The 27,718-nt window shown below is 35.1% G+C and overlaps 1 protein-coding gene across 6 annotated transcripts in view; it reads right to left on the bottom strand.

The window, feature by feature from the left end:
• Nucleotides 1-27,718, bottom strand: part of DACH1 (dachshund family transcription factor 1) — a 354,259-nt gene that overhangs the window by 28,155 nt on the left and 298,386 nt on the right. For 4 of the 6 annotated variants that reach the window (XM_041419933.1, XM_041419934.1, XM_041419936.1 and 1 more), the window contains 4 exons: nucleotides 21,823-21,974; nucleotides 13,266-13,413; nucleotides 8,874-9,017; nucleotides 8,336-8,404 (listed from right to left, as the gene is read on the bottom strand). In XM_041419933.1, the coding sequence (XP_041275867.1) occupies nucleotides 8,336-8,404; nucleotides 8,874-9,017; nucleotides 13,266-13,413; nucleotides 21,823-21,974 (513 nt within the window). Of the gene's footprint in view, nucleotides 1-4,349; nucleotides 4,417-8,335; nucleotides 8,405-8,873; nucleotides 9,018-13,265; nucleotides 13,414-21,822; nucleotides 21,975-27,718 lie in introns of all 6 variants that reach the window. The other 2 variants (XM_041419935.1, XM_041419938.1) reach the window with 1 other exon arrangement.

Raw genomic sequence — 27,718 nt, forward strand, 5'->3', positions numbered from 1 at the left:
TCTAGAATAGTCAGCTGTTTGTTTCCATAAACAGCCTAGCTAAGTAGCAGATGTTTCCTTGGGCAGTTATTCAACATATCTAGAAAAAAAAATCCCTTTGCCTTCCAGGCTTCTGACAGCTTTGTTTCCAGCTCCTGACTTCTTTTCCCTGCTGAAATGTTCAACCTTTATAGCAGGCCTGCACAACAGGTGGGCTGTGGGTCTCTTGCAGTTTGAAAAACCATTTGTTTGGCCCTTCAGCTGCTGAGAAGCATCATGTACTGTTTGATTTGCCCAGCTGCCAAGAGGCAGCAACAAGATGTCCAGCAGAAAATGCATATCTCCTGGCTTGTCACTGATCCCTCAGAATGCACATGCCTCCTGATCAGCCACCCAGTCAACCAGCAGCCACATGGCTTCAGATCATACACACACACATTGCCTTGCAGGTCAAGAAGTGACATATTAAGAAATATTTGGGATATTCAGAAGTAGTTCTTGGCAGGGGTTGAGGTGAAACAGAGGTGGAAGGAAAATGAGAAAGCAAATGAGAAAGCAACAATAGAGGGGAAGCTGAAACAGTGTTGAAATGGGTCGACAGAGAAGAAGGAATGCCACATGGGAAAATGAAAATGTATTTTCATTCTGCAAATGACCTGATACATTCATTTGAGAATTCTGGCTCTATACTAAACCCAAGCACCTTTCTGCTAGATGTCCCATGCAATAATAAATGAGTAACAACAAATCCATAGTACTTACTAAGTGGTGATAAAACCAGAATAACTGATGAGGAAGTGTCAATTGAATAAAAATGCAGAATTTACAAGTTGATACACATAGAGACATTTAGCAGTTCCAACAGTTTTAATAATGAAAAAAAAGGCAAAAAAAATCTTGGTAAAATGTATAAAGAATCAGGTGCTTTCCTTAGGTTTAATCAATTAATACTTTAGGGAACATACGGCCATTGTTTTACATGGCATTATAGAGATGGACGACCTCATCCTTAGGCAGCTATGGATGCAAATGGAATTGCTTTAGGTAAAGGGGGACGTGGAAAGGAACAGGCAGAAATGCTGAGATAGGAGATAGAAGCTCTAAGAGAAAGATGCAATTCTTGAGAGGACTCTAAAGATAAAGGAAATGTACTTAGCACTGGTCATCACAGTCAATATCATGCAGAAAACAAATGAAGAAAAGACTAAAGAGAAGACATCTTAGTTAAACGTGCTGCAAAGAATAGTGATGTCTCTGGAAAAGAAATACATGTTCTGTCATTTGAGGATATTGAAAGCTATTTTTAAAAAATCATTAGTTAATTTGAGAGTAGCCGTGCAATAGAAAATGTATCCTCTCTACGATCAGTAGCCAACAGTAATCTTCTCTAAGTCTACAAGCATGAACTCATAAAAATACTCAAAATATACAGAAATTAGGATGAGTCTGATGTGATTGGAATTGGAAATAAGGACAGAAAAAGTGACTGGAGGAGTGACTGAGACTGGCTAAATACATACATAGAAACACAGAAACCAGGGCACTGGAAGACACTGAGAAATTAGGTACTAAAAGTGATTAGCTGACAATAACCGAGACTGAAGTTGGGGGACTGAATTATTTACATTACTTGACAAGAACAGAACCCACTGTTTGAGAATACAAGGAAAGAGGAGAGACAGAACACAGATAGGGCAAGAAAGTCAAGCAAAGTCATATGAGGTTTCTTAAAAGGAAAAGTCATGGTGAGTAACTGGACATGTGGCATACAAATAGAACATTATGAGTCAGTATCGAGACATCTGGATCTTGATTAGCAAGGATATTAGACAGAAGAAGTCAAAACTTTAGGGGCTGGAATTATAACTGGATATAAAAAGAAACTTGCCTTGAAAGGTGTGAGGAAAAAAAGGATCGAGAAAGAAGTTGGAAAATTTGAAAGTTGTTATTAATGTTGATATAAAATCCAGAAATGAGGGACAGCCAAGAAAAAGAAAGCTTGATCAAGACACTGTTAGAGGTGATACAGGTTGCAAGAAAAATTAAAGTAAGATTCTGTGCCCAAGAGCACAAAATGTATCCCAAAATATCTTTATCTCTGCAAGTATTTGTAAAACTGCCGTAGCAAAAAGGTCATTCCTTAGGCCACACCGTTCATATTATGGTATTACAGTTTATCAGTTGCTTGGTTAGCTTTATCACTGTGAATCTTAAAATTCAATTCTGTATGGTTTTCAGATGTTGCATCACAGTGAAACTTCTGACTTTGTAGTTTACTTGTTAAGAAGACAACCCTAGGAGATGGTTACCTAGGACACTAGTGAAGCAAAGCCCTCAGCTGTTAGGAAATGCCAAAATGAGGGTTTAATATATGGAAGAAATTTATATAATAATTTACAAGTATTCTGTAAAGCATGATGTCTAATTATGGAAATATTATACATAAACCAAGTATTATATAAAGCATTACAAGACACACTGACCACTGAAGATGAAGAAAATATTGGATAGATATCCCTTTATTTATCCATATTTTTGTCCCCTGCACTGAATGAGACAAGGTACTGTGAAAAATACAATATCTAATCACATAATTAAAGATTGTATCATGACACATACACAAAGGCAGTTGAACAAAGGTGCGGAAGACAACCTTAATTCTACCATTTCCTAATTTTGGAATGCTTGACTTCACAGCCTTGATAATGGCCTTTTCCAATAAAGTTTTTGATCTCATAAAAAATATCATCACATATTTCCACACACTTTTGTCCAAGATTTATATATCAGAAATAGAACTGTGTGCAGTAGCTTCACAGAACCACCAAAAGTTCCCTTTCATTGTGGAAGTCCTTCAGATACCCATCTTTCAAACACAAATATAACAAGAAGAATCAAGGACTATCAGTAGCTGAGATTATTACGTGGATTTTGCTTGTTGAGAAATAGATTAAACAAGTTTCAAACCAATGCAGAAACAATTTAGGTTATGTTTCAGGGCAAAAGACTAAAGCTGTATATAAGCAATTTTTATTAATGTGGAGGGCAGCTGCAGGGCAGCTTTCCCCTAATATTTGGGCAGCAAAATGCACACTTGCAATGGGCAAATTTAAATCATAATTTATTTCTTGTTCTTGTTCAGTAGCCTACAATGGAACCTCGTACATGACCAGTGTGCTGAGATGCTGTTATTTTCTTTATTATCTTAATTCTCTATTCCTGGATCTCGTCAACATCTCTATTTCCTGCCTTGTTCTTTCTAGGAGGGGAAAAAAACAGATGGCCCTGGAAGGTTTTGTGAGCATGGTAGCTGAGTGGTTTTTCTTACACCAGGAAGGTATAAACTGAAACCACTTAGCATTACACTTAACTGAACTGTTAACATGAGCCTAGAGAAGAGGTGGAGAACTACAGCAAGGGAAGATGTTGGTGGGAAAGGGCTTAGAAAGGGTAAGTTCATTTTGCTAAGGGACAGAAAGAGTAGGTAACAAACATATCTGGAGAAAGGTTGATAATGTGCTAGAAGAAAAAAATATTTGCAGCAGAGTAAGGCACTAAGGTGTGAAAATTTGACCAATGGACAAGGAGGATAAATTTTCTGCTACAGGAGAATGCATAGCTGAGGAAAAAACTGATTGAGAGTGAGCAGGACGGAAGAACTTTGAGAACACAGAAAATGCAAAGGGCCTCTTGCAACAAAAACAAAACTTGGAGTAAAAAAACAGACAGACCTGAGAATTCAGGGAACTGAGCAGGGTAAGAAGACTTAGGAGAAAATGACAGTGCTAATTTCAGGAGCAGCTGGAATGACAGCATGCAGAAGTTGGAAATTATTTGGAAGAAAGCAGAAAAGGTACAAGCTGAGGAAATTGCTAGTAAATTTGAAATAAATGGAAAAGACAAAAAATAGCAGCATGAAAGAAGGAAAATTTGATTAATCTTCCTCTTCTTACCAAGGATAGCTTTGGGACAACAGCACAAAACCATTTGTGAGCAATTTGGCAAAAGGAACACATTACAGGAACATGGCAAGGAAAGAACAGTCAATGGTGAACATGGTGCAGAACTAGAACACTTTTAGAGGATTTTAGAAAATTTGTGCGATTGATGTTCAAACAGAATGAAAATGAAGGTACAAGACTTGGGAGGAAAAGTACTGGGAGATAGAAAATTGGGAATGAGGGCTATATAGAGGAAAAGAAAACATAATCATGTAGGCAGACAAATACATGGTAACTAACCAGATAGAGAAGAAAATTCAGCGGAAATAAGAAAGTAAAAGCGGCAGTAAATGTCATTGTTCTAGTGCTTAGGAAGAGGTCTGTTAACAAAACAGTATATAAAAGTCAAACATTATCTTTGTATGGTACCTTTTTGTGTGGGATGAGGGGGTCTTGGGAAACCGGATTGGGAGCTAGGCATAGGCATCTAGTGAACCTACAATATGTATGGAGAAGAGGATAATCTGCTTTATTATTATTTAAAACAGAAGCAAAGAAAACATTTAAAACCAGTGTCTTCACCAGTTCCTGATAGCTTAGTATCTCTTTCTACTGCTCAAAAAAATACATAAGTACATCTGAGACTCAAATTTGAATTATTTATTATGATTATTTGTTAACATTGTATGGATATTGCAGCAAACTGTTATCTACTCAGTATTTAAAAAACTCAAACACAACCCTAAAATACCCTGCATTGCTTCTTTTCATAGTTTTGTATTCAAATTCCTTTTTATTATTGCTCCCATTTTACAAAAGATTTACATGCACTAAAAGTGAATCTAAATGAGTGCTACACAAAGAAAAAATAGAACAGAACATACCCCCTTATTGACAAATGCAATTATCTTCTATGCTTAAATTAGTTCTATTCCTTACTCTTCAAAGTGATACTTAAAAATAGTAACATTAGATATAACTTCAAGTTGACAAGTATCCATTTATTTATAATAAATAGTAAACAAAATCTTTAGTTTTAATTATGATTTTCTTGCATAATTTTTTCTTAAATGCTGAAATTACACTTTGTATTTCAATTATATCACTTCCCTACAGAGCACTGAAGCTTTCCTACCTTTATTTGCTTAGTTATAAAACTACATAGCATGCTCAACACAGTAAATTGAAAAATGATTGTGGATAAAAAGACTATTACCCCAGGCATGCTTAGATACTGAGACACAGAGATCTTTTTGAGAGGAATAAGAAAATATTTCGCCAGTAAGAATTTTTTCCCCAGAACCTGAAAGATGTAAGAGGTGCTATTATATGTTTCATTATGGAATATACTGTATATAGAGTAACAGAATATAATAAATATTTGTATATGATATTTCTTCTATAGTGCATACCAAAGAACACAAAACATCATTTACAAATAAAATATGAGGACACAATTGAAATTTTGTATAATTGTGACAATATAGTCTTTGTTGCTCCAAACAAAATCCAGGAAAGTACTGGAAAATGTTTCAACCACTGGAAAGCTTTTGCAGAGTTTTGCAGATAAAGGGCCCCATCTGTACTGAGCATGCTTTATTCCAGTGCTTCAGCAATGAAGTGGTTTTTCCCCTGCAATTCTTTCTCCTCACTCCTGCCTACAATTGTCATGCTAAATACTGAAATTGGAACAGAATGCTCGAAGTGCTTCCCTCCCTGATATCCAGGCAGGTACACAAAAAGAAACAGCAATGTACTGAAACCAGTAGGGAATGTGAGCCTGAGCAGGGAGACGGGGGAAGCAGACAGTGCAGATGGAGATGGGGTTTGCAACAGGGAATATCAATGCAGCTCTTGAAACAACTGGGTAAGGGGAGGAGGCAACAAGAAGGGTCAGACAGAGCCAGGGGGTCATGGAGAGAGAAAAACTTGAAATCAAGGAAATAATCAGGGTGGCATGAAACTAAGTTCAGAAGAGAATGACAGAAGAATGAGAAGTTGAGGGGAAAAGAAAAGCAATGTAACGTAGAGCAAGGAGAAGTACTGCATTAGCAATTGACAAAAGGTAGGATTGGAGGGAGGGGGAAAAAAGAAGAAGGAACTGGGACAGATACACAGGGATGCATAGCAAGGGAGACGCAAGAAAAGGGAATTTATGGTGAAAGGAAATCCTCCTTCCAATATTGGAAATGAACATAGAGTCCTGACATTTGGCATTACTTGCCTGCTATTAACTGTTTCTTAAACTATTTCTGAAGCCTGTCACCCTATAATGACTGATTTACATTGACAATATGTTCCTATAGTTACATTTGTCTTGTAGGGTTACATATTTCAGTAGATCTGAAAGTTCTGAACTGCTGTATGATGCTTGAGCTGAATACATTAAACTGAAAGACACGAAAACTGTATTTCTTGCTGCTTCTTTCCTTTTTCTTAAAAACCCTCTGCTTTAGTTATATATTAAGAGTACAAAGTAGATACAGGAAATGTCAGAATTAAGGTTGCCTTTGCAATATGATTCTATATCACAATCAGAAAATATCATGGTCCAGTCTTGAACTAAATAATCAACTGTGGATTTTAGTTTTGTTTTTAATGTGTATCACCTGGGACAGATGAATCAAGGAAAAGCCATTACTGGGAATGTCTCCTGTAAATCCTTGATTTCACTTATTGCAAAAATGGCAATATATGAAATGAGCAGAGGATAGCTGGGAAAGAATGCATAGTCGTTGCTCAAAAGCTGAAGTGTTATTCCTATATAGTTTGGGATAAATCCTTTAGAATACATGCTCTCAAATTTGTGTTACTCATATTATAAATATCCAACTTTATATTTCAGCCTATGAGCAAGACTGAATTCAACAGGAACAGTTATTTGATTACACCTGCATGCTTCTGCCAAAAATGCAAATTATCCTAAAAAATTAGGTCCTTGATACTTGACAGTTAAGCATTATGTCATCTTAATCTGTATTTGACTCTGTTTCCCAGCTATCAAATTGGAATTCTTCAAATTTCACTTCCTTGCAAGAATGCTCTGAAGATGGAGCAATTAATATTTGCAATGAGTACAAGTACTGCAGCAACCGGTGCAGCAGCACGGCCTCCCAAGAAACTAGAAGTCTGTTTTAGCATCAAAAGAAGTAACAAAGTGTCTGGATTATAACAAAATGAAATAATGGCTGAATTCTTACCAAATTAATTATATGAAATGCTTTGAATAATGTTCATATTTTACAGGAAGGAAGGCAGGATTCTGGGGTAACAGACTTCATAACATGTATTCACTTCCCAGGCAACATTTAGTCTGGCATATTCCAACTTCTGTGTTATTGACTCTGCAGACAAAACTTGCTTTAAATGTCTTTGTTTATATATGCATGTTTGTCTTTCATAAGAACTTATTGCATCTTTGGTATTTGTTTATATGTTCAGTCCATTAAAAGCTTCTTGATTTTTTTATTTTGTTGTTACAGCCTCCTTGTGGCACATCAGTAACAACTCCTTGGAAGTTAGGAAATGTGATTAAATAACACACAGAAGATGTCAAATGATACTGTTAGGATGATTGACTTCAAAATGCAAAATAAAGGCAATTGAGTGTGATTACTGGAGCTAATCCTTTTAGGCTTGCCTCTGAAAAATGCACCTTCATTTACCATTGAAAACAATTGCTATTTTTATTGCTTAGTATTCATGTAGGTAGATTTAGCCTCTTGATAAGAAAAGATATTATAACATAAATACTATCTTCAAAATTTGTTCTTTACTAATATATTAATGTTTGCAATGTATATATACATTTAGATTCACAGGGGAAGTAATATGGCTCTCTTTAGTATTTCACGTATAATTTACTCAGCAGATTTGTTTTATTAAAATGTAAATAATGGGATGTGGTAAATGAAAATTCCAAGATGGGAATAAACAGCTTATTTATTGTTAATGCTCAGAGTAGCTTATTGAAACACACCTTTCAGTAACTGCCACTGACTATTAGCTATGAAATTCTCATCATGCCTTGAATGTTGCCCATTAGGTTTAGCCATTTGTACAGTTAAAAGGCTCAAGATGTTTCAAATATACCTTTAAAAACATTATTAACTCAAATCAAACTACACATATTCACAAAAACTGCATTCAGCATGTCTGAGATTCAGACCAAAACTGCTTCAAATTAATTATTCTTCTTTAATTGCTCTGTATAAACAAAAATGACCTATTAATTTAAATAAAATCTATCAGCACAGAATGTATTCTCTCTTATAAACAAGCAAGATGAACTTGACCTTGTTTGAACTTGTTTTGATGTGGCCCAGATGGTAGGCTACATGCTTGAATAGCAGTCTAAAGCTGAGGAAAAACTCATATAGCAAGATCTAGATTTATAGCCTTTTGCAAATTCCTACCTTGTATTGTCCTTTCAGCATCTGTTCTGCCCCCGCTGCGGTCAGCTTCTATCTCTGGGGTCAGAGAGTCTAGAAAGATAGAAAGGTAAGACTGACACATATTTCATTTGATTCTTATAGCCCTTTTTACAACCTGTTACTCCAGTGCTGAATTACAATACAATCAACCTTTGTCAGTTTTTTTAATGTTGAACAATGACTGGAGGCCAGGACAATTTTTTGTTAGACTGGGAAGATTAATGAGCAATAGATTTTTCAAGCATAAAGGGGGGGGAGAAAAAAAGGAAGAAAAAAATTGACTTCTCAAGGTAATAATATAAAATTGTCCTAGTTTGAACATTCTCTCTAGTGAGTTTATTTGCACATACTATATAAAGTAACAAAGCAAAAAAGATAGAGGTATCATTTGAATGAAGGAAAGAAAAAAGATTTTCCTTTTTCTACCCTCTCCATCATGTTATAAATTTTTAATATAATAAGATTCTTTTGGCACTTAAATTGAAAGTTAATGGCACAGAGGCAAAAACTGGCTTCTTACCATTTAGGACCCTGAGACTATCTGTTGAAGCTGCCTGTTTCAGTGTTTGCTCTGCTTGCTCTCGTCGTTTAGTCTCAAATTCAAGTGCTTCCTGCAATTTCCTCTTTGCCTTCTTTTCCTTCTTTAGCCTTTTCTGAATTATTGCTGTGAAAGGAAAATAACATCAGTGCACTCCAGTTTGGATCTGAAACTTGGCTGCACAATGACCTATTAAGGGTCCTGAGAAACACTATAACTGAGATGTCCATATAAACCGATTAATTACACAATAACCAGCTAAATTACTTGAAATTTGTTGGAATCACCCTGGAATATTCTAATTGCTACTGTTCTATATGACAGTATTGAAAACTGTATGTGGTACCAAGCAATGACTTTTTTTTTTTTTTTTTTAATAAACAGCTGAGAATCTGTGAATTTTCAAATCAGAAAACCTCAGAAACCAGCAATGAAATGTAATTTTTGAATAATCTGAAATAGATAAACCCCTGTCTCTGGAGGTGAGGGGGTTTTCAGAATTAATTTCACCATTTCTATTTCTCATAGCACAGTTAACAGACACACAGTGATGGAGTTCTTGCCTCCCTTCAGCTTCTCTTGCATAAGAGGGGGATCCATCTGCCTGGATCCTGGGTAGCCTGCTCTGGTCCTCATTTCTTGGGTAAGGCCCTGAGTCTTCTAACTCCCCTCCAAGCTCTGCTTCCTGCAAGCCATCTGATCTCTTGGTGCTCTCTTCCCCATATTTACTTCTTTTCCACATTTCCATTGTGTCTTTCCCTTTTCTCTTTCTTGCTTTCTGTTGGTGCCTGTCCCATCAGCCATATAACCTTGAAGAACTCATAGCAAGTCCTTTATGGTGCTGGATTCTCCAGTCAAGTAAATATTAATATGCTTTGTCAAATGTGGGGGGAAATGTTAGTAAAGAAATTAGTATTTTGAAATAAAATATAGAAAGTTCTTATGTAGAAAAAAATGTTTTTCTTTAATTTCTTCAGCTTAAACTCTTTAGGAAAAGGATGGCATGTCCAGTATGGGACTTCATCACTATTTTCTTTTCTGTGTTACCTGTGACTTACAACCACAAAGGTAAGACTTGTAGGATCCCTAACTAAAGGAATATATTACAAGTTATGCTCCTGATGGGAAAAAGTGAAGTCAACCAATTTTTCTACTCCATTAAAACCAAAGTGGATCTCTGAAGCAATCATGTAAAGTTGTAAAGCATAGCATTATCTCCTCCACCACACCCCAAACTGTTCTTATATAGCACATTTAGGGTTTTCATGGATGTGAACACAAAAAGCTTCTTGTCCTAAGATCTTCCTGGATAATCCTTTCCAGGAGATTCTGTTATTTTGACACTAACTAAAAAATTAATACTAAAGAATTATTACATGCACCAGAAGAATTATCCTTACCAAATCTAGATACCAGGAACTGTTAGGTTTGCATGTTGAGATCTATCTAGCTCTTTATCTCACTGCAAAGTAACCTCTGGTATATGCCTAGGAATGAATGCTGGAAAATACAAAAAATTCTTCCACCAGTTCATACTCCCCAGGGACAGTGGACTGTGATGGTGGTATTATTCACAAAATGCAAATAATGAAACTTTTAAAGGGAACTGTCATTGTTATTACCCTTTCATTCATATGCTAAGAACCATCTTTTAGATGATCTTGTATATTTTGTGCTGCTATACAGAACTGTTCAGGCACAAAATTAACATAAGCACATCTCCTGTAGTCAGAATAACTACATAATTTACATCCAAGACTTTGGAATTTTGGTTCTTTCTCATTTTGTACAACACCAACTACTTTACAGGCTAATTAGCGAATACTATCAAAGAACATCTAGCATCTATACAAAGGCTAAACTAAATACATTTTGAATCATTGGATGGTTTTAATGTTTTCATTATAAGTACTTTGAAAGTGATTGCAATAAATGAGAAGGAAACATATGTTGCTTTCTGAATTAAAATGTCATCATGGCTGACACATTGTAGATGTGACTACAGCAGTCAGAGCCAGAATTAGCAAACCCTTACTGTGTAGCTGCTCACAGAAGAGATATTATCCTACTTTCACCAGTTGATGAGACACATCCTACAGCCTTAGGAATCGCTAATTGGAAAATTTAAAAAGAAGGAAGGAAACAGTACAGTAAATAAGCAGCTCTGTAGAACATACAGCAGCAGCCATGAATCCAACAGTCCATAAAGAAGGGCAAAAATATTCATCTACAGCCACTAAACAGAATCATATTTGACTTGCATTAACATGATGAGCAAAAGATAGATAGATGTTGCCTAATGCTGAAGATGCCCTTCACATGAGGGGTGTGACCTGTATGTGACACAGTGGCTTGTGTTTCTATGCTGCAGCTTTTAAGTGTTTTTTCAGTATTGCCATACGGTATCTCTTCACTTAGCAGGGAAGCTGGTACATTTCTCCCTCCTTGCTCATGCTTCCGTTAAGACATGTGAAACCTTCTTTAAGACATGACACTTGCTATTTGAAAAAAACTATTAGTAGGTAAAGGCTCCTATGCATTTTTCTGCCTTTAATTGAAGAATAAAATTTCACAATAATTATAACCTGGCCTTATTTTTTCTCTCTTATTTCGATCTGTTCATTTGAAAGAATAATCCATACTTTTCTTCCTTTTATCCAGCAGTATCCACTAGCAGAGATAGTCATCCTCATTATATTTGGTTTGCTGCATACCACCATTAACTGTTCAAATCCATTCCTCTTTGGTCTGTCTTCCCAGTGCAAGATCATCATTAGAGGGATGAATATACAAAAGCAGGTAATGCATCATGCTGAAAATAATATTGCCAATTATTTCAGTAACCTGAACACAATAAGGGACTATCCCATGTTTTTTTCTGATATACAACTTTGAGTGAAATTCATTTTGCTTAATTTTATCTTTTCAAAACATATATGTCTAGCACAGCCTTGTCAACCTTGTGACCTCTGGAGTTAAAGGGAAGAGAAAGAAGTCTTCAAGGGCAACTGACCCCACCTACCTATCTGAGAACAGGCTATTCAGGTTTCATTTTTAATGGTCCAGAAAGAGAATTTCTATTCATTAAAATGAGATGCTTAATTTGTAGATGGCAAAATTAAAGATCAGATGGGTTCACCCTCAAACCTTTTCTGCTTTGCATGTGATTGTACAACTCTAAAAAGGACACATATTTGAGCAGTCGTGAGAAAGTTGTGAAGACTAACCAAATTACTTTATTCTTTTACCAAATTAATTTAAAAGTGTAAGTAATACAATTGTATTGAGCAGAATGGACCAGTTGGGGACAAAGGGATGACTCATTGCACAGGTGTGATAATTGTTAACAGCAATTGTCTTTCAAAATATACTCTCATAAGTTAAAAAAGGGTAATTAATGATGTGATAGTCCTACCCTTTAATCGGTCAAGGCATGAAACAAGATTACATTATGTACTCACTGCTAGCATGTTAGTTTAAGGCATAATGACATTGGCTGTGAATTCAATTGTTCTTGGGATTCTCTGTTTAGGTGGTTTCCAGAAAATTAAACTGGACAAGACGACACCTGTAACTCTAGCCCTGCAAAAAATACACATCTGACTTGTCATGGTCTGAGCAAAACAGCAAGGGAGTTCCAGAGGTTAACTGTCCTTGCAAAGCAATCAGGCACTATTAAAGGGTGAGACATACAGAGACAGAGAAATGAACACATGAAAAAAGATAGAAACATGCTTGTAATGCAAATAGTTAGGGCAAATCACTCCAAACTGCCTCACCTTCATCATCATTATAATTATTTAAAAATCTCTAACGCATACAGGCTTTACAGTGGGTTGATGTTAATGCCACAAATGCTACTAATGCTTCTGCTTCATCAAGAAAAACCTTCACTGTTACTTCTACAAACATGTATTTTACCTACTATGCATTATAAAGAGCTCATATATTTCCATTATATTTATATTTCCTACATAGATCTTGCCTAAATACGCACTATAAGAACAGAAGAGAGTTCCTAAAAACTTGCAGAGTCCTAAATTTGATACAAATTGTATTAAGTAGCTATCCATTTTCCTAATGATCACAACTTACAAAGGTCTGTTACAGCACATAGGGTATTTATAATTGCCTTTGTATTACTGATGTAACAATATTCAAGAAAAATGTTGAGAAAAGGGAGGGTCCTTGCTCCAAGTCTCATGAAGACCCTATACAAAATTAGGCAGGTTATAAAACATCCCTCATTGCAGTCAGCTGAGACCTAACATGATTTAAGGGAGGTAAAATTTTGATAAAACATAGGTGTTTGATAGAAAATTGTTTCCTAAGGAAATAAATAACAAGGTGTTTATGTCTGCTTATTCAAGGTACCTCTGTTCTTCTGCTCCACAGCCAACTGTTTTTCAAGCGTTTCCCTCAGTTCTCGTTCCCTGAAGAGTTCCATCTTCAGCTCTGTTTTTTCCAGCTGGACTTGTTTCTCTTGAGCTCTGGCATTATCTATAGCAACCTTTAGTAGACCCTGTTCAGAGATAAAGTTGGATATTTGGAGAATGTTAGAACAGCTGACATAACAACTATTGTTATTTTTCCTTGATAGTGATGTAATATTTTAGAAATAAAAAAATTCTGTCAGAGGAACAAAGTTACCAACAGCAATTATTATCAACAGCAATTTTTAACTGGAATTAACTTTTTAACAGGTGGAAAAAAATCTGAAAAAATATGGGAGTCAGCTTTTCTTAGAAAATGCAAACTCACCTCTGATTGTGCATATAACTCATGTGAAAAACATACAGGAATAGGTTTACTCCTCTTAAGAAAAATTGGCAATCTCACAGTCACATCATACACAGAATTCAATTTCTAGTCCAACTCTAGCCAATGGAAATTAGCTAAAGGAGAAAGGCTCTTTTAAAGTCGTGCCTTCTTGCTCCTCATCCTTGTTAATTACTATTAATTTCAAATATTTACAAATATCATTAAGGTTCCACGAACTATAAGTATATTGGGATAGTAAGGAAATGACAGTCACAAAGCAGGTAGACACCTCTGTTTTAACAAGTCTGTTCCTTGATTTGTAGGATTATTATCTCACAGCAGAAAAACAAAAGACAATCATCTCTTGATTTCTTGACCTGAGATGGTGGACACAAACTCTACGTTTCCTCCTGTTGTTAGTGTATCAGGAAATAAAAATTCAGACTATTTTAAGCTTCCTTTGAGAATTTCAACTTCAAAATTCCTTCTTCTTTTGCAAAGAAATTGTATGATCCTGGCACAGCTTACAGCATATTATTAATAATAATAACTAGATAGTTAGGACACAGAGACAGGACACCAAAATATAAGGAGAAATGGAATTGAAATAAATGAACATGCAAATATCCTTTTCCCTTTCCCAAAAGCCTAGCCATCAGGCTCTTGGGTCTACACCCGAATCTCTCCTACAGAAGCTATCATAATAAAGTAGATAATTAAGTGTGGATATTCATACATGAACCTCCATGGATATGTAACTAACTCTCCTATATCCTAGGCAAGACTCCTGATAACCCTAGAGATAATTTGACCCAACAGAGATTTAATTACTGATGTAAAGCAAAACAATGCCAGCTAAAGAGACAGACCACTACTCCCCAGTGGTTTTGCTAGGGAAACATTCAGCTAACAGATATAAGGTTCACACTCAAGACCTGGTTTGAGTACTACAGACATAAAACCATGATGCCCCTCTCCCAAACAAGCTTCCTCATCCCTCAGCCACACTTCCTAAACTGGATTCTGGGTTGCATCTCCCAAAGAAGAATGGAAAAAGAATCAAGTATAATGTTATTTGAGAAATAGAAAAAATATTTTTTGTGAGTGCTTTGTGAGTCTGAACATTTATCCCACTAGTTTTCCCAGTGTCAATGATTGGTGTGAAATTTGTGTCCTTCAAACTCCTCTTTTAGTTATGTTTTCTGAGCCTGTTATTTTCAGTGCTCCTCATCCTTCTTCTTAAATTGTTGCCTCAAATCTTGTCATGTTTAGAGCTTAATGCTCTGTAGCTCTGTTGCACTTCAATCTATTGAAATCCAGAGAAGCTAGAAGAACTCAACACCTTCTGACTGCAAGGCCCAGATGGTCAGCAGAATGGTATGCACTAAATAAGAACTGAACCATGTTTGGAAATATGGTAACAATGATAACACAACAAATGTCCTCACAAATATGTTTAAAGTTTGAGCAGTTTACTTTTTGCTGTTGTAAAATAGCTAAATCACAAAGATCTTTTTGGTTGAATGCTAAACCTGAATGATTACTAAAGAAAAACAAAGAAATCTACCTAGAAAGCTCTAAGTACATATGTAAAGCAAAATACAATTTGAAATATTTGGAAAGTGTTTACGATCTCTTTTTCATAAGTTAATATTAATTTGAATTCTGTTCCTTTTCCATGGCCATATTCTCCTATTTTTGGTGCATTTGAATTAGTAAGAAACTGAAGTAGGAGTTGTTTATCAATACCTGCTTCTGGCTTATGCTTAAACTCTAGTGTATTTTAATCTCCTCCTATTCCTTACTTACTGGAACATGTGATTCATCCAAATCATAAATAAACCAAATCAAGAGAAATTACATGAAAAGTATTTGTTGATGAAAAGTGTATTGTTTGTAAGTTAAAAGCTGCAAACACTGTCTTCCCAAATTCTTAAAATCCATATTGTTTAACAATAAAATCAAGCTGCTAAAGCAACTGCCATCTTTACTCAAATCAACTACATTCATGTACATGTTTCTTCTTCATCAGGAACAAACAATTAGTAACAAATGAAAGAGATCATTACATCAAGTGCCCTTTTAGATCACCCCAATTAAAACTTTAGTTTAGCTGTATTTTAATTCTAAGATACCAAATTCTAATTTTCTGCTCTGATTGCTCTTGTTGACTTATCTTTGAAAGATGTACTCTCGGTGCAAAGCCTAGAGATTATTTAGCAAGATGCCAATGTTGGCATCACTTAATGTGTTGATTGGTTGTATTATCAGTAGCAGTTTAAAATAAATTACTATTAAACTATTATTGTCCTTGGCTGAGAAAACACAATATTTTGGTGTTCTTTAAATATGAAACAATCATTATGAATAAACATGGAGAATAACACTAGAGTGTAACACTGATGTGCATAATTTTATATTATGAATTGCTGCAAAGTATGAAGCTGCTAAAAGAATATTACATTTTCTACTGAGTTTCTGCACCACACTTCCTCCCCCAGCCTTTCCTTTTTTTTATACTTGCTAACATAGCTAATGGTAATACATTACCTATTGCTGCTGATTATGTCTGAAAAATATTAGCTTTTTGGAGCCAAGATTCACTAGGGACTACTTATAAGCTACACAAAATTAAGTTTCATTTTTAGAAGTTAAATCAGTGCACATCAGTAGGCATCCAATGTGAAAAAAAAATCTGCACTAGAGCCAAACTGATGCATATAAAAAGTGCTGTTACTGCCAATGACAGCACTAATGCAAAAATACTGAAAACATTTAATATCTCCCTTTATTCAGTGCAGAAGAGGCTGAGAAAAAATAAAAAAGTACAACATCTAAAAAATCACCAGTGCCCCCTGGAACAGGAATAACAATTTCAGAGTTGCATGAAATTCTATTAATTCTCCCAGTGGAACAGCTGTAGAAGATTATACAAAATGCAGTATGTCCAACGTGTATGTGCTACAGCTAATCCTCTAACCTGATATTAAATCAATATGCTGCCAATGACAATGGGAAATGCAGTGCAACACAGGACATTAACAAAAAGAAAATATTTCTCTTTAGGGAAGGTCAGATGTTATGAAGACTGGATAATGATAATTGCAGTGAACATGCTCAGGTTCCAGATTTGTTTTTAATACAGTATGGCTCTATCTAGAGTCTGGCTTTAAGCACAGCAGGCCATTCTTCTCAGTGTCTCTCTTAATTTTTATTTCAATGTAATGCCAAAAATGGACATTTCATTCCATGGAGATTTATAGATCATTCTGATTTGTTTACTTCACTGTACTTGTTTTAGTATTTTCACTGACAAATCCTTTAGAGCTGTCCCAAACAAAATGCTAAGTTGATATATGAGTTTGTTCGCATTCTCTGATCAGAGAACACCTCATATAAAGGCAGCCTCATGATCCTACAGAAACTAAACATACATCAAACCTCAACTCAGTCTTAAAACCAGTAATACTCATCACTATTTTTAAATTATGCAAATAATGTGTTGGCTACTTTTAAAGGGGTGGAGGGGAAGGTGTACAGAAGCTCCTTCTCTTTCTAGCTGTATCTATAAGTGTGTGTTCCACCTAACAGAATTTAGTTGGCTACACATTTATATGTGACATTAAAATGACCTTGCTAATTAGTTTGACAATCTGTCTAGAAGATCATATCCTGTTTCCAACAACTGCCCACACTGAGTGAAAAAGGGAAACTAGAAGATCAGGACATGAACATTAGGAAGTTTTCCTATTCAAAACTCCTGGCTTCCAGAGGGTTGCAGTTCAGGGGCTTCTTTCTGCAGTATTAGCTATTCATGGGGAAAACACTTTCAAATAACATTGCTTCTCTTTTAGTAAGGAAAATACATATAATTTATATGCTGTCATCATTAAAAGTATATAGTGAAAGGCTCTAGAAAAATATATATACATACAATTCTAGTTAACTTCTCATGTTAATTTTTGAATATCTGCTATTTATAACTGACTAGTGACTAAGTACTGTGAACAAGACAAAATGGTTAAAATATCTCCAGAGATGACTCCGGAAAGTCAACTTTTTTAATATCTCAGATTGCATACTTTATCATAGATAAAGGCATATTACACAAGTATAACTTATATTTTCCATTAATACTTTCTGTGAAAAAATAAAACTATTCTCTTGAATTTTAGCAAAAGATAGATAAAACAACATGAAGTAAAACTGGGATTTTTTTTACTTTATCCACTGCTTGCAGTGTTATTCCCTTAGTATTTAGTGATAGACAGTAACAGTGCAGGAGATTCACAGCAATAAAGCTAGTAGTTTTCTTTGTTTTCAGAGGGGAATTTAGTTTGCAACCATGCTTCTATTAATATCAATGGGAAACTTGTAAATTATTTTAGGTATCTCTTTAAAAATATTTAGCAATAAAAAAAGAGTCAATATAATATAGTCTTGATAGAAAAAATACAGGTATCATGGTGCAACTATATAATCCCTTAGATATTTATGGAAATTCAGCTCAGGGACAGTAGAGATTCAGACTCTAAAAGCTTGAAAGAACATTACTATTACCCAAGAATATTGTAGCATCATGAAAGGCCACGGCTGTAACACACTTTGGCATAATCAGGCCATGACTCAAAAAGGTAAACTTATGTGAGGGGTATGGAGACATCTTTAGCCTTCTCACTAGCACATACACAGCACTTTGCTGTGACTCACTTTCCCCCACCCTTCATCGTCCCTGCAACTGCGCTTAGACTTCCAGCATTTGACCCAGAAGAAATCTACATATCCAGTTTGAGAAAAAACAGACATATCACTTGATTTAAGTTCTCTGGGGAAATTTATTTTCTCTTCCTTTTAGATGTGCAGATATAAATCCAAATTAGAAAATATATTCCCAATATTATTCCATTTTTTAATGTGTATATTTTCTTAATTATATTTTTTTTAGGGTTTATTATTTGTATTTCAGCAGTCCCCAGCAAGAACAACACTGGTTATTTCAAGTATTGTATATTGTTATTATCTCCTGTTTAAATAAATTATTAAATACTGTATTTTGCTTAAAGAAATATTTATGGAGAAGTAAAAATAACCCCATACATATGGTGTACAGAAAGACATACTGGTGACAGCAGAAGCAAATTGGCTAGCTTAATATTTGCCTAAAATTATGAATTTGTGATTGGGCCTATCCATGTAACTTCAATATGGATAGAAGAAAGAGACTCACTTTTGCTCAGAAGTAATTTCTAAAAAATGACTCAGACTACTAAAACAGGATTACAGTTAGGCAACAAGTTCAGCTGAGCTCATCAGCATTGCCAGGACTTCAAGCACATTTGTTTTCAAATAACAAAATGTTTAGAAATTTCATTCACACACCCAAAAAGCACTGTTACAATGACAAGATTTAGGATCCTTTTTACCCTGTCTCAGGTCAAAATTAGAGCTCCTAGTGTTCATATAACACCCTAATCCTGTTCTAGGTCTGTATTATTCTGATCCTGCAGATCCTGCACCACAGAAGGGGATCATGGCAGAGACATCCACTGTCAAGTCCATGCAATTTGGTGCAGCCAGAAGCTCCTTGCTTGTATATTCCTGTGATGATCACATCCCAAAAATCGATACTACCTCCAGTGCAATATGTGGTAGCTGAGGGTGCTCCCCAGAGCCATGACCTAACAAAAAATGTAGACTCGCATTTCACAAGCAGACATATACTCTTTCAGTGAAAGGACACATGCCTATTTTCAGCATGAATGACCCTGATGAAAAAAGAGCAGTGTTTACCAGATCCACTCGTGAAGCCATTGGCAATCTATTTGAGGAAGTTAGACCTGCTCCACTGCAGCAAGAAGAGAACAGTGAGGGATCACACTGCTCCACCTCCCCATGGAAACCACATCTCTACTGACAGGGATGCAAAACACATCAGGTTCAAAGGAGAGTAAGGAGCCATTGACTCAGTAAAAAGAGTCCTTCTAATTCAGGTAATAAATGCATCATGGGTTTCAGGTACGGTTTATGCATTTCCTAGCAAAGTCACAAATCACAGTGCAATCAGGGACCATGGTACAAAATTGCCTCTTCCCACAGATGCCATCAACAAATTTGAACTTGTAATCACATACCTAAAACTCTGTTCTGGAAGTGTCAGCATCACAGTATCTAACTCATTTGTGGGCATGGGGTGACCCCCTCTCATTGTAATAGCAATGAAATAGCAATATGGAAACCATTTTAAATGGCATTGATTAACAAAACTGCCACTATTGTCCATATGATATTGTAATATACTTTACTGCTGTTAAAGTCAATTTTTCCTATACAGATGGGAAAATCAACTAATTTTATTTATTTTCTTAATTTATGAAGTGGATTTCTAATGTTGTCCTGATAAAAAACCTGTAGCAGGGGTGAGGGAGGGAAATGCCTTTCATATACTGTTATGAAAGGATTACAGGAAATCTGTCAAAACTATGTATTGTGATGTGGGGACATACTGAAAAAATTCAGAAGGACTTATGTCCCACCACTTTCCACTGATAGATGACTTGTCATGATAGGGAATCTCAACGTAAGGAGCAGGACGTTCAAAAGTGCTACAAGAGAAGGCATAAAAAATTTCTGGTTTGTTTATGATGTTGTCTTTTATTTTACCTTTTCATTCCAGGTAAGATTAGAGTATTAAAAAAAAAAAAAAAAGTAATGACTGAATTTCACATTCACAGTTTCTGTAAAACAAAACTGAATGCATTCTTGGCAAATTAATCCTGGTCATTTATCTTGAAGTAGTGCAGCACCCTCATATTCACTCACGAATCAGCTAACCTGTTGATGCTGAATGCTTTGCTCATTAGGTTGCCGTCTAGAGACACTGAGTGCAAACATTTGTCAAAACAATTACTAAGAACTTTTCTGTACATGTATGCACAGCTAAAAATGTACTAACTGTATTTCTGCTTTAAGAAAAAAAATACAATCTTTACAGATTGCAGCAGATACATTACAAGAATGCTGCTATCAAGTTATCTTGATTCATGATTTAAATGTTTAAGATGCTAAATCTCATAATTGCAAAAAGTAATTATAAATATGCTTTTTCAGACGAGGCAGAGATAGTAATATTTACTTCCTAAATAGCAGTATTTTTCCATTATTAGACTCAAAACACAACTAATGAATGGCTCATATACTTTTCATAAAACAATTCTGAAGTGCCATAAACTTTAATGAGATTGCTTCAGACAGTAAAGTGAGCAGGATTTGGCCCTGCTCCGTCATATCCTTCGCTGCATAGAATACAATTGATTTTATGAGTTTGCAGGAATGAGCAGAAAATATATGGTGACAAATTGGAAGTTGGTAGCTGCCCAGACAAGGCTTCTCTGGAATGTGTAATATGGCTGTATTATTTCTGGCACTATCATTTTGCTTCTGCATGCAACAATACAACCATACTGTTGCAAAATTTGTGTATGGGAAACACAAGACAACTGAATTTGTGGACAAAAAAAAATTCGTAATTCTAATATGAAACACTAGCAATTTGGCTTCAAGCTATACATAGTGTACACTATAAATAATATTTGAACACGGCTTTACTGTACACACAACAGACACTGTAACTACCAAATAGGAAATCTGTATAAAATTTGGTAATAGCCTTTGAAGTCTATTCTTTGAAGACAGTACTTTAAGTGAAATGAGCTTATTTATAAGTGCTTTTTGTAAATGCTTTTATGGCAGACACATTTCAAATAGCTTTAAATATCATTTCCACCATGCCACTCTAGCAATTTGAAATAACTATTTATTAAAGAACTCTTTGTCTGTTTAGTAAATGAGATAAAGTTAAACAGTAAGATACATTTCATTAGCCTGTAATAAAAAGAGCATTGAAGACAAATGTTGTTAAACACACCAATGTAATTTACATTGAATTTTCTGCTGTGGTTTAATATACAATCTGTATTTTTATGTACTGTATCTGACAGCTTCTAAATTCATTTGTTTGCTGTGGTTCCTTTAAAACCTAAATTACAGAAAAGTTTCAGTAAATTACTTGATCCAAATAATCTTATGAACTGATTAAGCTAGAATGGTTTTATTAATTTAGACAAAACTGGCTCCTCTCCATCCCTTTAAGCCGATCTATGAAAAGGCCTACCTGGATGTTAGTCAGAAGGGTCTCTATGGAGGACAATCCATCAGGGAATAGAAAAGGAGATGGAAAACCCGGAGGTAGTGGTTGCCCATGCCCAGTTAGAGAAAGTTTGTCAAGGCTGTCTCTTGCGGTTGGTGTGGAGAGCGGGGTCTCATCTGTATGTGATTGAAACAAAAATATAGAACAAGTTACGCTTGTCTGTTTTTATTAGACCTCAGTAATGGCTTCCCTAGTGGTTTCCAGAACATTTATTGCAAATTGGTTCCTGCTATCAGGAGAAAATGCTTTCTGCTGAATTTTCTTTAATGAAAAAGCTGTGGAGATACAACAAGATAACATTAATGAGTAACTTTATAAGCCTTTTAAATGCAGTCTCTAATGAGACTGAGTTTACAGTGCCATAGAATCTTTTTAAAACAAATATTATCTCACATATACTTGTGATAATATATTCAGGCTGACTTTATGGGCACCTTCCCAATTATCTCATTTTAGTTTGTGTTCTATTTGGATTGACAATAGAATATTTTCTAGCATGACATATATTTTGTATATGAGAAGTATTTAAATACGACGCTTCCCATACAATTAACCCTTCCCACTCTTAATGGTTTCACTTACAGCTCAGAAGATTTTGCAACACCAAGAAAAGCTCCTCAATACATTTTTCATCAAGAAAATACACCTGACTGCCACAATTAAAGCATGCTCTAAACAGTACATGAAATTAATAGCACAGTAACAATCACTGGCCTGATTTTTTTTTTTTAAGCATGGACATCTTCTAACAATTAGTGTTGAACTCCTTAGTGGGATCTTTGTAAAAATCAGATCTGATCGCTTCTGACACCATAACGGGAAAAAACTTGCACAGCTTTAAGACTTCTAAGATTAAAGTTTCACAGATAATCTGTGAACAGATTAAGTGGAAAAAAAAAAACCAACCCACCCATCCCACAATTAATAGAAACTTCAACAACCTCATTTGTGGTTTTTTTTCAAATTTTTTTTCTTTTTACTTTCTGGAATATTTGTAGGCTACTGTTGATATGATAGAGAAATTTAGGTCAATTTCTTTGCACCAGATGTTAATCTGAATTCTTCAAAAGGAAAACTATCTATACATATACATATATATATATATATATATATATATATATATATATATATATATATATATATATATATATATATATATATATATATATATATATATATATATATATATATATATATATATATATATATATATATATATATATATATATATATACACACATATATCTATACATACTCTTCTTACCAAGGGCTCAGTCATTAACTTGACACATACTGATGCATCTCAGTACAATGCAAGGATATCAGAATGTAACCCGGGTATCACACAGATTCTGCACAGCTGTATGACTACAAAGGAGTTTGTCAGACTCACTATCTTCCATTTTGGCTTTGGCCTTTGTAAGTTACGTATCTTTTGGGGTAGTCAAATTTCTCTTTCTTTCTTTATTTATTTATTTAATTTTAGTTTCAATAATGGTTGTACTTCTCGCTTTACTTTATCAGGTATATTAAAATCATATCTGAAAGTTGATCCCAGTTGCCTAAAAAGAGCTCTCTCTTGGACTGAATGCAGTATTTTCCTAAGTGGACCACAAGTCTAGGACCACAAGAATTGAAATCTGCAGTAACAAAAGGTTAGAGCATTGATGACTGCAGGATGGGACATTCATAACTCAAAGTCCCAGCTCATTCCAACAGTCCCCATCACTATTCCTACAGATAGAAGCAACCTCTATCAACCACACTCAGATGCAGATTTCTTGTCCCATCTCCTCACCAGCTCTGTCATGCTGGCCAGTATTTACAGTGCTAAAGTAATAGCTTTTCCTACTATGTCCTTCCACAGAACTACCCAAACAGATTTGGACATCTGCTGCTGGGCTGGTCCCACTCAGGTCTTTTATAGCCAGTGGAAAGAAGCAGAGACTACTTCAAAGTCCATCTGAACTCTCACAGGCATCAACTGCAGGAAGAGGCAAATCTTCCTCTCGAAGATTTCTGCCTGTTGACTGTAAGAGAAACCTAAGATGACCACCTCAGATGGAAAGATCTGTTTTTGGGGAGATCCTATACTGGGTTCTGTTCTTCCTACTTCTCTGTGGCCCAGGCGGAGGACAGACTACACAAGGAGGAAGACTGCTCCTTATGCCCTGTTTGTCACAGTTCATGTCACAATTACTGCTTTCTCATAAAGTCATCATTCAAAAGTTTTCCAAGTTGAAGTTCCTGAAAGAAATTAATGTTGACCAAGGAAAGCTTCAGACCTTTCAGATCATAAAGGATTTTTTCACCTATGTTTAAATTTTCCAGTCATGCTACAGAGTGCTGAGAAAAAACTGGCTCTAGATTGCTGAACCATTCCCTATCTATGTTACTGAGATTCAAAGCAGGCTTTGAAAAACATGCTATGTGGATATGTCCTCTGTACTCATGATACCCCACAGCAGCATGAATAGCTCTGTAGTCATTTTGTAGTAACATACTAAAATTTGGCTCTACATACGACTATTTTATTTCCAATTTTAAAATATCATAGAAATATTCACCACATCATTTAAAAAAAGAATTATATGTTCCTGGTATTGAAAACTAGCTTAGTTCAACTTCTCCACTCCTATTCTAGTGTGAAGAATCATTAGCAAGTGGTTTATTCCAAACTGCTGCCAGAATTGTTATGCTTTCATTAATCAAAAGTAATAAGCCAAAACTTAAACAAAACTAGTTAGACAGTATATCTATAAACTGTCCATAATATTATTTTATAGCTGAAAACTTTATTCCTCTAGTGAAAATATGGCTTCCCCAAATGATTTTTACCCAAAATTAAGAAACAAAAAAATTTAAAACAAAAACAAACAAATAAACAAACAAAAAAACCCCAAAAACCTCTTCCATGTTACATCCTTAAGTTTTTTTGGGTAGAGATTTCTTTGTATCAGTGGTTGCAGTGAAGGCATTGCTCTTGCATGATATAGCAGGAAAGAGTCGAATCACTCTTATGCATGGTGAAGTTGATTCATATAAATGAGAAAGGAAACTGAAAAGACATAATTTTCCTCTAGGTTTGCCAGGAAAATGGATCAATGACCTCCTACTTTCTAAGACTACTTGGAATCTTACTGATATTTTAGGTCTCAAATTGTCAAAGTATTTTAAGATATACTAGATAAAAGTGACCCACTTAAAATTCTGTAAGCCTTAATTAACTTAAAAACTGCTCTTCCATGCAATGGCTGAAATACAGAAAGCTCCTAACACAGATCTTGTAATATAATTTGAGAAAGGGATCAATTTTTTTACTGTACTACTACTTTACAATTTATTTAATGTTATGCTTGCTGTACTCTGTGCATGCTCAACACATGAAGTTTGCAAAGATTTTTTAACAATGTGGCATGGTTTTGCAATAGGCAAAGAAACTCAGATTAGAATGATATTAATTCAAAGTAACATCCAAACCATTATGCTATAATAAATAACAGAAACAAATTTACACTGAAGGGTAGGACTAGAGACATGAACTTACTCTGAACTTATTTTACTGAAATATCAACTCAGAAACAAAAGTCAGACTAATGTGACTTTGTTTTCTTGATGTCCCATGTGAAATAAACTTTGAGTGTGAGTATGTTTGAAACAGAGCAAATGTACACATTATACACAGGAAGCGTGGATATTTGTGGATGTGAGATAAGTGATGATTGAGGGAATCTTAAAAAAAATGCATTTTTAAGAAAAACCACACTGTAAACACAGCCAATTAAAACACAACTGCATATCTTAGTAGCAAAATAATATAACCTCTTTTTTTAAAAAAATGCAAAAATACTTAATTCCTGCAAAAGTCCTCCTTTCTCTGAGGGATGAGATATCTTTTGTTTCCAAATAATCATTAGCTTAACATCTTTTAAACTGTTGCAAAGGCACTACTAATGCTCCTCTTACATTACCAGCAGAGCAATGCTGCAAAATTATGAGCCCTTGCTGGGAAACAGAGATTTGGTATTTTCAGTCTAAACACATCAAAGGAAGCATTAGAAGAGAAGTCAGGGCAAAAGGGGAAATAGGGTCAATCTACAACTCCATTGTCAGAGTGGGGAGCACAACAATGAAAAGAAAGAGGGGGGAAAAAAGAAAGAACAAGGCAGAACAAAGAAGTCTCCGGGCCTGCCTTGGTTTGTGCTGGGAACCGAGATGTTATAAATTAACAAATAAACAAGGATAGGACAAGCTGTTACCCAAGCCTCTACAGTATCCAGGCAGAGATGAATATGTGTCGTGACATATGAACTAAATCACCATAATAGTCAACTCTGAATGCGACACGTATCTTTAAAATATTTGTAAATGCTACAACGACTCTATCTATTGTTCCTCAATTTCCAAAATTCACCTGGTTTTGTTCAAACCAGATTTTATCTGTAAACAGCAGCTGGTTTGGGCCAAATACAACAAACATATTTCACTGTATTTGGTTTGTTGCCATTCTATTTTATTCTTTCACCAGATAACATGGAAACAGACATCCTGGAAGCTGCGACAGCTATTTAAACAATAATAGATGAATAGAGGTAGCCATTCTCTTGTCTTTGTTCTTAAAAGCAAGTAGGATAAGTTCAGACCAGTCACCAGTCAAACTGGAAAATATTGATATTGCCAGGATTTGAAAGCAAGCAATAATAGCTGGCTGAAAAAAACACTATACAGATTACTGCCATTCTGTAATCATGTCATGCTTTTTTTGCAATGCATCTTGAGGCTTTCTGTTCTCTGCAAAATATTCCATACGTATGTGTTCCTAACACAGGCTCGCACTTACCATTTGAATGATGAAAGAGGATTCTGCTTTCACTTTTTATTACCATAAATCTGGGGCATACATTTTTTTTCTACATTGCAGAAACAATCTATTCCATTTGGCTTAGTATTATTTTGGTTTATGTTGCCAAACGCTCTTTAGTACAAAGCTTTATATTTCACCTTTGTCGCTGTTAGAGGTTTCAAGTGTGAGAAACTTTTCTGTTTTAATTGATCTGTATGTAATTCTTAACACAAAAGGACAAGTGGTTCCCTATTCTCAATTGAAATGTTTAATAGTTTCAGTCAGATAAAAACAAAGAAGGAAATGAACAAATAAATAATATCCTCTTGACCAGTTCCCATACAATTTGGCTGCTTTATAGATTTGGTCATTCAGGATTAACCCCGCAGGTAACTAGGGGCAATGCAAGATGACTGTGAAGGATGTTACCAACTATAAAAGGAATGTACTGAAACTCCTGTAAACTCTTATATATATTAGAAGAGTTATAGTATATATATTTTAGAAGAGTTACATATATATATATATAAAACTCCTTTTTTTTAAATTTTAATCTACAGTTTATTTACTTCTTTTTATACAAACACCAGTTCTCCAGGACACCCAAATACTCTGAAATTAAAACATTTGCAACTGTGGCAGCTGGAAATCAGGAACGGATATCAAATATTCAAATAGACTAACTGACTGGTTAATGCTTCTGTAACACATCAAAGAGGTTGGTGCTCTCACAGTTAATAATACCATTGCAAATGCTGTCCATTGAGTTCTGCTCCTTGGATTGGCATGTTTGCCTAAGGACTTTGGGAGTAGCAGATCTCTAACAATGAAATATGAAATATGACTAAAAATTAAAACCTTACATGGAAAGGACCACAGCTATTAAGTTTCTTGAATGTCTATGTTACACAAAATGGCTTTGCACCTGATGCAGTTGCATATATTTGTGCAAGTAGGTCTTACAGAACCCATTCATCTTTGTATCAAGTCTACCACTGTGAACCATTTTCCCAAGCT

Source organism: Onychostruthus taczanowskii, unplaced genomic scaffold, assembly GCF_017590055.1.
Source record: "Onychostruthus taczanowskii isolate IOZ18803 unplaced genomic scaffold, ASM1759005v1 scaffold62, whole genome shotgun sequence".
NCBI classification, from domain to species: domain Eukaryota; kingdom Metazoa; phylum Chordata; class Aves; order Passeriformes; family Passeridae; genus Onychostruthus; species Onychostruthus taczanowskii.